The sequence below is a fragment of the Perissodus microlepis genome, chromosome 22 (assembly GCF_051167445.1).
Source record: "Perissodus microlepis isolate ML-2025 ecotype Zambia chromosome 22, ASM5116744v1, whole genome shotgun sequence".
NCBI classification, from domain to species: domain Eukaryota; kingdom Metazoa; phylum Chordata; class Actinopteri; order Cichliformes; family Cichlidae; genus Perissodus; species Perissodus microlepis.
Genome location: NC_140481.1, coordinates 33,732,450 through 33,745,772, shown reverse-complemented (window position 1 = coordinate 33,745,772; position 13,323 = coordinate 33,732,450). Strand labels below are relative to the sequence as shown.

At 46.9% G+C, this 13,323-nt stretch overlaps 1 protein-coding gene across 2 annotated transcripts; it reads right to left on the bottom strand.

The window, feature by feature from the left end:
- Positions 1–6,987: 6,987 nt before the first annotated feature.
- Positions 6,988–13,118, bottom strand: LOC146363640 (putative acidic leucine-rich nuclear phosphoprotein 32 family member C). 2 transcript variants are annotated; one of them, XM_084918786.1, is made up of 7 exons: positions 12,633–13,118; positions 11,353–11,502; positions 9,440–9,523; positions 9,200–9,362; positions 9,005–9,126; positions 8,445–8,478; positions 6,988–8,360 (listed from the first exon to the last, which is right to left on the bottom strand). In XM_084918786.1, exons 1-7 carry the CDS (start codon positions 12,684–12,686, stop codon positions 8,269–8,271), a joined length of 699 nt encoding a protein of 232 aa, XP_084774912.1. In that variant the 5' UTR covers positions 12,687–13,118; the 3' UTR covers positions 6,988–8,268. The 2 variants fall into 2 exon arrangements, with proteins under 2 accessions (XP_084774912.1, XP_084774911.1); XM_084918785.1 differs by having other exon boundaries at positions 9,440–9,562; positions 12,633–13,106.
- Positions 13,119–13,323: the final 205 nt, after the last annotated feature.

The window sequence follows — 13,323 nt, the reverse complement described above, 5'->3', positions numbered from 1 at the left end:
ATTGTCCCACAAGGGGAAAATTGGTTGTAACAGCAGCAGAATAAAAGCACATCTAGAGAAACACAAACAATTTTTACAGAAAAAAATATTTATGGACAATAGTTACAAAAACAGACAGTTTATTAAAGTACAGTTATTAAAGTATAGGGTTTTTTATATAAACTGAGATAGGTAATATGCAGCTATAACAGTAGTAGTTGTTCGGTTGATTATTGCAGTTACAGTGCTGATGTAAACATCTATGCTTGTTGGGAGCAGCTTTGATTGTACAGTCTGACAGCTGCAGGGAGGAAGGACCTGCGGAAACGCTCCTTCATGCATCGAGGATGCAGCAGTCGGTCACTGAAGCAGCTCTGCAGTTCAGCAACACTTACATGCATGGGCTGGGAGACTCTGTCCATCAGAGATGTTATTTTTCCACAGTCCTTCTGTCTCCCACCACCTGCACTGGGTCCAGGGTGCATCCCAGAACAGAGCTGGCCTTCCTGATGAGTTTATCCAACCTCTTCCTCTCAGCTGCCGATAAACCGCTGCTCCAACATACCACACTGTAAAAAATGACAGATGCCACCACAGAGTCATAGAAGGTCTTTAAAAGTGCTCCCTGGACTCCAAATGACCTCAGCCGCCTCAGCAGGTGGAGTCTGCTCTGACCCTTCCTGTAAAGAGCATCAGTGTTGTGGCTCCAGTCCAGCTTCCTAGGTTTGTTAATATTTCAGGTGGATGCGGTGGAGTTTCCATGACTACTGTAGGTGTCCATCCACCTGTCAGTTGTTTAATAAGTTAGTACTGATGTTTCACAGTGTGGAGGAAACGCGGTTATTATCACTGTAATGGTCATTTCAATCTTTTTTACATTCCTCTTCTTCCAGCTGCTTCTTTGAGGGGTCGCCATGCTGCGGCTGCTCTTCTTTGCCAAGTTCAGTCACGTTGGAGGGTTTTCCAGCATGAATGGCGCGTTTACAATCATATGTTGTTCTGGGTCCTTCTGTGACCTCCTGGATGAGTCATCAGTGGCATAATTGTGGTGGGCCAGTCATTCCCAGGAAGATTCAGCACCGTTCCAGGTTTCCATCCTTGTGTGGGTAATGACTCTTGCCGTGGCTCTCTGGAGTCCCTGTAAGCCTTCCAGACTGATGGATGTCAGTGACCTTCTCCAAGCTCTCTCCTTTCCCTGTACATCACACTTAAAGGTCATATATGGACCTTTAATCCTTAAACAAGTTGGTTTGTGCTGCAGGGTCACTAACCAATCGCACGATGACCTGTGACTATAAATGAAATTCAACAATTTCAAACAATGACAGGAACGCAGCTGTTTGTGACGGTAACACCAGTAACAACAACCGTTTAATAAACGACAGCAGGTCTGTTGTTCGCCGTCCTATGGAGACAGAGGAGGTCAGGTGACACCAAATTTCATCAGGTACAGGGACGAAGCTGAGCAAACAGGGAATGAGTATCAGGAGGAGGTGAAGCAACAAAGTGAGGTAGTACGAGAGGAGAGGAGGAGTAAAGGAGGTCGAGGCTTTGAACAGACGCCGCGGGCTCCGAGTCCCGGCGAGCACGTTTCCCCTCCCCCATATCCTCACTAATCCCTCCAGTGAGAACAGGCTGTAACGCCGAACGAGCACACTGGCCTCTTATGTGTGTGCGTGTTAATAAAACATGGAATAACCCCGCCCCCACCTCCTCGCGGCTGCATTCGGTGGGCGAGCGAGCATTATAACTCAACGAGAGAGAGAGCATTAATAATTTACTGAACATGAATCAGAAGTCGCGGCCGCTGCAGTCTGAGTGAATAACCCAGTTTAAGCACGCGCACACCGCCACACAGACAAACAGCAACAAAGCGTTTCCTGTTTCACCTTCTCAGGTGGGAACAAACAAAGCAGCCCATCTTTTCTTAATGACCTTGTAGTACCATATCACCCTATTAGAGCACTTCGCTCTCGCTCTGCAGGCCTACTTGTTGTTCCTAGAGTATTTAAAAGTAGAATGGGAGGCAGAGCCTTCAGTTTTCAGGCCCCTCTTCTGTGGAACCAGCTTCCAGTTTGGATTCAGGAGACAGACACTATCTCTACTTTCAAGATTAGGCTTAAAACTTTCCTTTTTGCTAAAGCATATAGTTAGGGCTGGACCAGGTGACCCTGAATCCTCCCTTAGTTATGCTGCAATAGACGTAGGCTGCCGGGGATTCCCATGATGCACTGGGTGTTTCTTCTTCATGTTTAACTTCCCGTGTTAAAACAAACATGTTTACAGCCTGATCAGACCTGAACTATGACTCACCTGGATTGAAGTGTGCATTATCAAGGGCGTGGCCTCTGAAGCTGCTGGTCATACTCGTCATACTCTGCTTTGCAGCTGACGATTGGTTGCTGGTGGACACTCCACGCTCTGGTTGCCTGGGGAACCCTCTAATGTATTTAGTACCAGGTCGTATGCCACTTCTGGGTTTTCTTCAGTCTCATTGGATCATCTGGATGTTGTGTTTATTTCAGGTCCAACACTTCCTGTTGCTGACGGTCACTTCCTGTGAGGAGAAAGAGCTCTGGTCACTACTTCGATGTAAATCAATGTGGACAAAGACTGACATTCAGGTTAGCTGCTGGCCTGCCAGCCCAGTGGAAGCTGCGCGGAGTGGAAGTGGCTAACTTAACTGCTGGGTTCCTCAGATTCATCAATCAATGAAGCAATCAGACAAATGTAAACAAGCATTTACTAAGGGGCCAAACAGAGTGAGGGGGCGTGGCTTAAAACCAAAGTCACAGCAAGCAACCTGGGGGCGATCAAGAAGCTTCCTACTTGACCTCCATCTTTGTCTACAGTCTGTGTAAAGGTGATTCCAACAGTCTGCAGCAGGTCAGAAACAAACCTGAGACTCCGCCTTCTCCCCAGGTCATCACCTGTCCCACACAGCGACTGTCAGGCTGACTTCATCACGTGGAGGAGGAGGAGGAGGAGGAGGCACCCCTCTTAGCAACAGAACTAAAAATACTGCCTGTTTACTGTGCGTGTGTGTTTGTGCGCATCTTTAAAATATCATGACAACCAAAAGCTTTTAGTTCAGAGAGTTTAAATATTTCAAAGAAGCAGCAACACGAGAAGACCACACACACACACACACACACACACACACACACACACACACACACACACACAGCTGAATGACACTCTTGCTGCGAGTCAGACCGATGGTGCGTTCCAGATTAACAACCCCACCTCAGCTTTCCCCTCCAACCCCGGCTTAACATTCCAAGATGGCGGCAGTGACGGTAAACAGCTGTTTCTAACTTTTTTCCTTATTTGAGCTGATGGAGTAACAAAGAAGCTGACGGTATACAAATGTAGCACAGTTAACAGACAGCTGTACTGTGTATTACTGCTGTGCTGAGAAAAGTTACATGTTCAGAATTTACCTGAAAATAAACAAATGTGGTTTCGTCCAGTCGTGGATCTTCCCGTTATCCTCTCAAGGATGTTTGAGAGTGCATGGGAGTTTTCCCATCCACATGTGTTTTGTGGACTTGTCACAGGGATTTGACCGCATCCCTGTGAGTCTCCTGTGGGAGGTGCTTCGGGAGCATGGGGTGTCGGGCCACTTGCTATGAGCCATTTGGTCCCTGTAAAGTGAGAGCTTGGTACATGCTGTCACAAATAATTTGGACTGAGAATTTCCAGGCAAAGCCAGGCAACAGAACACTTCCATCTTGGTGGCCTCAGAGCCTCAACTCGACTTTTTGAGGACCATGTGGGGTCATTGCCTTCTTTAAGTGGTGGCCTCCAGCTTGCACTGGAGCAGCTCACACCCAAATATAAAGCTGCAGGAACAAGAATCAGGATTTCCAATTCTGAGGTCATAGTCCCCAGTCCAGGCCAGGGGCGAATTGCTGCCCCAAGTGGAGGAGTTGAAGTATCTCTTGTTCACAGGTGACGGGAGATGGACAGATCGATTGGTGCTGCTGATCTCGTACCTCTCTCCCTCTCCTAGGTCCAGGCGTGCTACTGAAATACAGGAGGCAAGATTAGACAGTCACTTACAGCTGTGTCTGCCCACCTCTCCTGGCACAGCTGTTGAACAGGTCTCCAGCTTCAGGTTCTTGGGGACCCACATCTCTGAGAATCTGTCCTGGTCAACTACCACCTCCAGCCTGGTCAAGAAGGCCCATCAGCGCCTCTTTTTCTTTACGATACTGAAGAAGAACCACCTGTCTGCTGACATACTGGGTAACTTCTACCACTGTGTGATAGAGAGCATCCTGACAAACTGTGTCACAGTGTGGTATGGGAACTGCTTTGTTGCTGACCACAAGGCACTGCAGCGTGTGGTGAAAGCCGCCCAACGCATCACAGGGACTCCACTTCCTGCCATTGAGGATGTCCACAAGAAGAGATGTCTATGCCGAGCACGCATCATTCTCAGGGACTCCTCTCATCCTGCCAATAAACTCCTCCAGCTCCTCTCCTCCAGAAGGCGCTACAGGAGCCTTCAGACTAAAACCAGCAGATTTAGGAAGAGCTCCTCCCCCACAGCTGTCACCCTACTGAACTCAGTCCCCCACTGAACCCTCCTACACTCCTCCTCCCAGTGACCATGATCATGTCATTCTCAACATTCACCACATGCTCACATTGGTTACTGCAATAGTTTTAGGACACTGACAGAGTCTCTGTTATAGTGCCTACACTGTTCACTGTTACAGTCTGTTCAGAGAGCTATGCTTCCACTAGGGTTGGGCAATATGTAAAAATTTTCTAACAGACAATCGTCAGTCCAATAATCACCGATGGGCGATATATTTGCGCATGCACAGACTTTTTGATGGGCGGAGCAATGTAATCATGGACGGACTGATTTGCGCGTTAACGACACAGAAGCCCAAACATGGACGAACTAATTTCCCAAAAAATGTAGGACTGTCAGCGTTAACGCCGTCATCACGCACCTAACCCATCTGGAGTGCAGACTGAACAAACTTTGGCCCGAAATGCGTTGACATTTCAGGGACTTTGACTGCACTCCAGATGGGTTCATTGTTAATCGCAGTAAAGTCGGCAATTTTGGATGAAAGAGGTAAACCTAAAGATGTAAGCAAAGCGGTGTGCTGCTTGTGCAGACGTGGTCAGTATAGTACGAGCAAAGTACTCAAACCCGACTAACTTGCAGGAGCATGTGCATGTCCACCATCCGGCTGAGTATGCGGCTATCACCAGCTTCTGCAGCAACAAGCATTTGGGCGCACTCTGAGGAGGGGGCATTTGCTCGCAGATGAAAGAGGGTGCTGTTAAAACAGCACTATTACTTTTTTTCTGTTGACTGCTTCTATTAGCTCCATCATTATTAGCTAACTTACTCATGTGCAAATAAATAAATAAATCGCTCTTGTAAAAACCATCGCCGATGGGCCTATTGTTGATAGTCAATATATTCGTCCAATCACCCAACCCTAGCTTCCACTACTGTAGATATATTCATAGCACTCTGTAGATCTGTTTACCTCACACCGCTACATCTGTATATATGTAGCACATCTGTATATTTGTTCATAGTACACCTGTATATCTGCCCATCTGTACAGCAATATAGAACATCTGTATGGTGCACAGATCATCTGTATATCTGTGCATTTGTTTGTAGTTCAGCTGTATATTTGGTCTCTCTGTACATCATCTGTTCATAACTATTCCATTTAAACTACCCTTATCTGTCTATATCAGTACATCTGTATATTTGCTCTCTACTTAACTTATCTGTATGTATTCTGCTCTTATTGCACTTGCTACTCTTGCACTTCTGATTAGATGCAAACTGTATTTCGCTACCCTGTATTTATACATGTGTAATGACAATAGAGTTGAATCCTAATCCCTGCCACACAATCATTCCATCGATCAGTCAAGTCTAAGAAGTCTGTAAGCGCCGTGATAGCCAATGAGCAAGCATGGCGGTGGATAAAATTCTCATCATAAGGCTTCAAAAACCAGCATGTGAAATCACACCCACCCATCTTTATACATCTGAATCGCCCCAATCCATTTTTAATAAGTCATCAATAATCAGTCAATTGATGAATCACTTATCGTTAAAATATCAATAACATATAAAACATCTATGTGTGCTCAGGGCACGACCCTGTCTTCCCGGCTTTTTCAGGCCACCATGATGTGGCAAACACAGTTTACTGAGTGACATCTCAGTGGCAGCAGGTATATTAAGCCACACCCACTCTGGAGTACTGCTGTTACCTGTGATTATCGTCCTGATTGAATAAAAGGATCAATAAGTGTTAGTGTTTAAAGTTGCTGATTTGCTGTCAGAGGAAAGCTGGTGGTTGAACGGCTCAGCAGCAGGACACTGGCGCCCTCCACAGGACAAAAAAAGAAAAGAAAAAGCTCAATCTGATCGGTGAACACTGGAAAAACACAATTCCTGTTATTAATCATTGATAGGTCTACTTTTTTAGCTTCACACTCCTGTAAAAACTTTATTTAAACATGTGATCAGCGATCAATAACATTGAGTTTGTTTTCAGTTAAAAAAATGTAAATGATTTTAAACATTTTTTATTTACAGCTGATTGATATTCACTTCATTCACACGCTCTCAGGATGCTCTGACCAAGCGATAAAGCACAAACAATGATCTGAAACCAGAAACTCACCGAGGCTGCTGAAGCCAACCAGCCCTGCGACCTTTGACCCTTCAGGTAACGATGCGATTCCTGTCAAACGATGCAGAGGGCACAGTGTCATCGAACAGGTGATAACCAACCGAACGGCCGCTGCGATTGGTTCTTTGTATTCTGGGAAATAAGCACCTGAGCCCAGGTTTTGCAGATACTTCCTGTTGTGATGAGGAGCGCCGGCGTGCAGGTCGGAGGGTTTCATCCTGACTTCCTGTCCTCCTGGAAAGTACTTTTACTCGGGTACTGAGCTCCGTCTCTGCTTTTTCCCCATTGTCCTGAACACATCACCACACTCCGCTTTTACTTGTTTAAAATCTTTTATTTAAAACTCAAACACCACAAAGAGTAAAACATCTTGACCCTACAGACAGGGTGAGGGTTCAAAGGTCAGAGATGGGGTTACCTCGCTGCAGATACATCAAAATAAAAAACTTAAAAAACCCCAAACTGAGTCTATTTACAGTATTGCCTTAGAAGTGGTGAGTTCACCCTGACCTCAGCAGGTCACACACTTTGACCTGTTGAATGACAACACACCAGTTCAAAGGCAGCAGGGGGCGCTAACACAGCAACAGTAACGACCACTTCAAAGCGACTGTGGTGAGAAAAACTAACATAAATAAATAAAATGTGTATTTTTCGTTTTAGATGGAAGGAGTTTAGTGTAACTTTCTTCAAGCCGTTTAGCCTCTGAAATGCATTAAAAACGATCATAAAACATCCAAATCACACAATTTCAGTTTATTTCACATCAGCTGATATTTTCGGAAGCACCGCCCCGTTTTTCCTGACTGACTCCTGAATGTTCCAGCTTTAACTCTGATGGAGGAGCTGATATCGTGAAAACTCAAACGCTCCCATCACGTTCTCAGCTTTATTATTAAACTAATCACTTCCTGTTTCACTGTCATGTTTCTCAGAGCTACTGGCTGTAGCTGGGGGGGGGGGGCGCTGAGCTGATCACATTTAGTTATAGATTCAGGGCAGAGGAAGTCAAAGGTCAAACAGTAAAACCATAAAAGGAAGGTCATGACATTTGGAGAGCGCGCCCTGCTGCTGGGAAGGTGAAAGTGCGTTTATCGGATGGCTGCAGTTCCTGCTCGCAGTAAACCGCCAACGAAAACCCGAGCAGACGGCGAGGTCGGGCCGGGCTGATCGGACGAAGCGGGCTTGGACTCATTGGTCTAATTTTCGTCTGTCTGTAGCTCTAACACGCTAACGCTGGAAGCTAGTGGCTTTCTGCTGTGTGGGAAGTGTAGGACAAACCATCGGGAGGCCGTTCAGTCCCCTCGGAGGAAACGCCGCCCCTGAAATAATAAAGAAAACGGCGACCAGAGGAGCTGAAACCCGCTGAGGATGCGGGAAGCTCAGCAAACTAGCGAGGCGTTCAGACGCGGCTCAAAGTTCGGGGTGGGGAAAAGAGGGAAACGTGGCATCTTCAGCAGGAAGCGTGGGGTTCGGACAAAATCTCTCAGAAATTCTCTAAAATTAAACACTTGACTCACAAACGCAAACTATCTCAGGGGACGCCGCCGCCAAGGAGAACAGGACGCCACACAGACGGCGGCCAGCTACAAGATTAGACATCATCATCATCATCATCGTCATCCTCCTCGCCTTCATCGTCCGCCTGTCTCTTCCTCTTCTGTCCCTGAGCGCCCGCCGCATCATCTGCAGAAACAGAACAGACCAATCAGGGCACACCCCGCCCACCTGGAGCCTACATACAGCTGCAACACTGAAACACATGCTCACCATCCTCCTCCTCTTCATCTTCCTCATCGTCATCCTGAGATGAAGCACAGAAAGAAGAGAAGCAGATTTACGTTTCTGACTGGACGACTCTGACAGGAAGTGAACGAACACGTTATCAGAGGAAACAAATTTAACTCGTCGTCAGGTTCTGAGGACCAAAAGTGCCAAAAACAGATGTAATAGAACATAATGAAAAACAACAATGTAGGAAATAAAAACAAAATGAAATACGTCATAAAAGAAGGATAAACAAATACAAAGAAATGATTACATTACAAATGGAGAAATACTAAAGTGTCACTTTTGGTGAAAATTTTTTTTTAATGACAATTAGTTGTTTTGGTGCTTTTAATCCTCAAAACGGTCAGTGACGGGAGGCGTGGCTGACAACAGAGAAGGTTTGGCTGTCGGACACACACACACACACACTGGGGGGAAACTCGGGGTTCAGGGTCTTGGCCAAGGACATTTTGTCATGCAGACTGGAGGACCTGGGATTGTACTGCTGACCCCAGGATCATCTGCGGCGCCACCTGCAGGATGAAGCTGGATTTGCTCACCTGGTTGGCGCGGTTCACCTGGAAACCCAGCCCCGCCTCTGCACTCTCCGAGCCGTCCTCGTCCTCGTCTTCCTCCTCATCGTACGCGCCAGTTGGCCCCGCCCCGTCCTCGCCATCCTCATCTGCAAACACGCACACGGGCATGACGAAACAGAGACGAGGAGGAGGACGGCGCTCCGTCTGAGCGGGTCTCACCTTCGTCCTCCGCCTCGGAGTCGGGTGCCTCGTTGTCCTCCTGGTCGAAGCCGTCCAGGTAGGTCACCTGGGGCAGCAGCTCAAACACGCTCTCCCGGTACTCCTCCAGAGACGTGATCTCGCAGTTAAACAGGTCAAGGCTCTGCAGGCTCTTCAGGTGTTGCTACGGGAGGAAATGACACGTTAGAACCTCAGAACGTTTCCTCTGTAAGCATGGCTGGAGCGGCGCGAGAACCTCACCAGCGCCTCCACGGTGCTCAGCTCTTTGATCTTGTTCCCACTCAGGTTCAGGTAGGTCAGGTTTGGACATTTCTCCGACAGCATCTCAAGAGAACCCGACAAATTGTTATCGCTCAGCTCCAACTGAGGGGGAGCAAAGACAAGAATGTCAGGAAAACCATCGGCCAGGAGAACCACAGTCCACGTGTGAAACAAAAAATTAGGATTTCTTCCTTTTCACTTTTTGGGTCCACTACTATGGGCTCAAAATGTGGTCATAAATATTTTGTACTTGTAAAAAAGATTTGTATGTGTAAAAAGAATTTGTGTGTGCGTAAAAAGAATTTGTGTGTGCGTAAAAAAGATTTGTGTGTGCGTAAAAAAGATTTGTATGTGTAAAAAAGATTTGTATGTGTAAAAAAGATTTGTGTGTGCGTAAAAAAGATTTGTGTGTGTAAAAAAGATTTGTGTGTGCGTAAAAAAGATTTGTATGTGTAAAAAAGATTTGTGTGTGTAAAAAAGATTTGTGTGTGCGTAAAAAAGATTTGTGTGTGCGTAAAAAAGATTTGTGTGTGTAAAAAAGATTTGTGTGTGTAAAAAAGATTTGTGTGTGCGTAAAAAAGATTTGTGTGTGTAAAAAAGATTTGTGTGTGGACTTAGAAAAAAACCCCTGCAAGTTACAAGTACGAATTTTGACCCTATTTTTCTTCCTTTCATCTGATTGGTCAATGTCATGTCAATCACAAATGTAACAATCCAATCAGAGAACAGATGGGTTTGGCTGTTGGAGGGGCGCTTTTTTGAACTGCAGGTCCTTGAAGGGTAATACAGTTTGAAGCTGGAGGATCTCTATATAAATATCCGATAGCAGCTAGGTCCCCTAACTTTCAGCAGCTGTTGAAAGGATAAAGTTGTGCTATATCAGTGGTTAGAAATACATTATTACTTTAGGATTAGTTTAACACAAAGTCAGGGCTGACCCGGGACCATTGCTGTGAGTCACAGTGCGCAGCATAAAAGTCCTTTCACATCGGACGCAGGATGTGCTGCTAATGCTAACTGCTAACTAAAAGCAAAGGATCCAGAATTTGTTGCGCTGGCTGCTGGGCTCTGTGGGTTTTTGCAGCAGCTCTACCTGTACTAGATGCACCTGCTCCTTGTCTTTTCTATCTCTGACTTTATGTCCTCTACAAGAGTTTCTGTTTTTTTTTGCTGGTTCTTCAAATGTTCAATAAAAACATGTATGCTAATTCATAACGAAGAAAGCTTTGTAATGAAGACTGTCATTTCCACAACACTGCCCGCCCCCACCCCGCGGTCCGCAGCGCTGTTGAAAAGGCTGTGGAAGTCCCTGTATTAAACACGTAGTCCTGTGACACAAAAATCACCAAACTCGGACGACCACAGACTGTTTTCCTTCGTGGTGATGAAGGAAAACGCTGGGTTGGCATGTAAAAGGGCATTTATTCCCTTCAAAGACCTGCAGTTCAAAAAAGCACCCCTCCAACAGCCAAACCCATCTGTTCTCTGATTGGATTGTTACATTTGTGATTGACATGACATTGACCAATCAGATGAAAGGAAGAAAATAGGGTCAAAATTCGTACTTGTAACTTGCAGGGGTTTTTTGGGCTAAGTCCACACACAAATCTTTTTTACGCACACACAAATCTTTTTTACAAGTACAAAATATTTATGACCACATTTTGAGCCCATACACTACACCTTCATTTACACATGAATTTAGCAGATTTTGATTTTGGTGGCATTGGTCCTTCATACTGCCAGTTACACCTGTCAAAGCACAAAGGCGCCCCCTGCTCGTTAGATCTCTCCCACCCGCAGAGGGTGGTCTCTGACCTCAAACCCAATCTCCTTCTTCCCCCTGAAAATGTTTGAATGCACCGTTGATGAGGTCAGACAGGTGAGCTCACCTTGCGTAGTTTGGGCAGCGAGGGCAGCTTGGCGAACGAGGTCAGTCCAACGTTGACCATGCTGAGGAACTCGAGCTCCGTGAACTCATCGGTCAGACCGTCGACCTCGCCGTCTGCCGAGCGGCTGTTGTCCAGCACCAGCTCTGCGATCTGAGGACAGAGCAGAGCATGATGGGACATAAGCCTCTGTGTGTGTTTTATTAATCAGTTTGAACATGAAGTATTGATGAACCCTATACCTGACTGTACAGAAGACAGAACGTGATAGATTTGATATTTGTTTATTTATCAGTTTATAAGTCAAGTCCAAGTTAACACGAGGACCACAGTCGAGGTCATTCTGAGCCTGTACAAATTATTAATTATACTTACAGGTTGCCTGGCAACTCATATTGATTAAGAAGGCTGCTGTAACATGAGCCAGAGCGAGCCAGGCGTGATGGACAGGTAAACACTCACACTTATAATCAGAGTGGGCGGAGAGTGTGGAAAACCAATCAGAGCAAATAAAGGTAAATCCAGTAGAGATGGCTCGACAATGCAGCTGAACAGGTGAGTGCAGAGCGGGTAGTTATCTACATGTAAATTAGCCCTTTTGTCACGTTTGACCGTCCACACAGCCTCCGTCAGCTGGATCAATAATCTGATCGAAGATCAGGGTTAGTGACGTTGACTCTCGCTGGCTTCCTGTTTATGTAACTCGCCCGCACCCCCCTCCCCTCCCGGCTCCTGTAGGGAGGGGGCGGCACTCACCATCTGCTCCCCCCCCGAATGGCGGAGCGTGTTATTCAACTGCTGCGGCTTATATAACGCATAAGCGCGCGCACGCGGCACCATACGACGGGCGCACGGACTCCGGTACTTCGCTGTAACGGAGATTAGGACATTCCCGAGCAGTAATCCAGCCCTAATCTGCAAGGCTAAAACCGGTTACCCGGTACTCTCGTTACAGTTACGGCCCGCAGAGTCCGCCAGGAGAGAACATTTCCGCGGTTAATCCGCTTCTGTGACCCGGTACCGCCTCTGAAACGAGCTCTGTGTCGCTGTCCCGGAGGCTCCGAGGAGCGGGCTGTTCCGGGACTCACCGTCCACCCTCGGCGGGTTACCCTGCCTCCTCACGCCGGACCCACTGGGATTAAGACTATAAACCCGCTGCTATTCGGGCGGCCAGAGCTGAAGGATGCTCCGCATCCTGTCGTGACCGTCAGCTGGACGCCCGAGAGCGGGCACCCGGACCCCGGGCGCACCTGCCGGGCCACATCAAAGACCGAACGGCTCACCTCCGCCGGGTTCCGGTTCCGCAGCTCCAGGGTGATCCTCTTCTTCATGTCCATGCTGGGGCAGCTGTGTGGCGGTGAACGGCTGACGGCGTCCCGGGGTCGGAGCGGTGCCTGCCTTCCTCTGCTGGCTGCCGTTCGCCTACTGATCCTCCATGATACGGCGAGCCCCGCCCACCAACCCACGGGGTTGGACGTGCACGCCTGAGCCACCGCTGATTGGACGGCGGGCACATCAATCAGACTTGATCGGGTCTTGTCCTACGAGATAGGTCGTTTGTCCTGAAAGCCAGACGGCACTGCAAAGCTTCATGGGAGTTGCAGTTTAATCGCACAAAAGCGTCCTTTTTTTTTTTCCATTGAATTAAAAAAAGATCAGAGTGAAATAAAGCAGTTCTAATAAAAAAATGAACCGCTCTATAATTATTTACAGGACAGAAGCGCTGCACTAGTTTCAAGAGTATGAATACAATTAAACTTGACTTTACAGCTGGTTCAATAAATGCATCATGGATATAAAACTTAAACATCATTGTAATTATTTTGCCATCACAGCAGCAGCTGGCCCTTGTTGCTTTGTCAGTCTCCCAGCGCTCATCACCCCTGTTACCAGTTAAGTTTGTGCAGAAAACACTTGAATGCAAAAATCAGAGCCTGGAGCCGTTTCAAGATGCCACGGTGTCCAGCTCAGTTC

Excerpts from the sequence above, each read along its gene's own strand:
- LOC146363640 (XM_084918785.1), bottom strand. The coding sequence starts at position 12,686 with ATGGACATGAAGAAGAGGATCACCCTGGAGCTGCGGAACCGGAACCCG. Across the intron at positions 11,503-12,632 it reads GGAACCGGAACCCGGCGGAG|ATCGCAGAGCTGGTGCTGGA; the intron begins GTGAGCCGTTCG and ends CTCTGTCCTCAG. Across the intron at positions 8,479-9,004 it reads AGGTGAACCGCGCCAACCAG|GATGACGATGAGGAAGATGA; the intron begins GTGAGCAAATCC and ends GCTTCATCTCAG.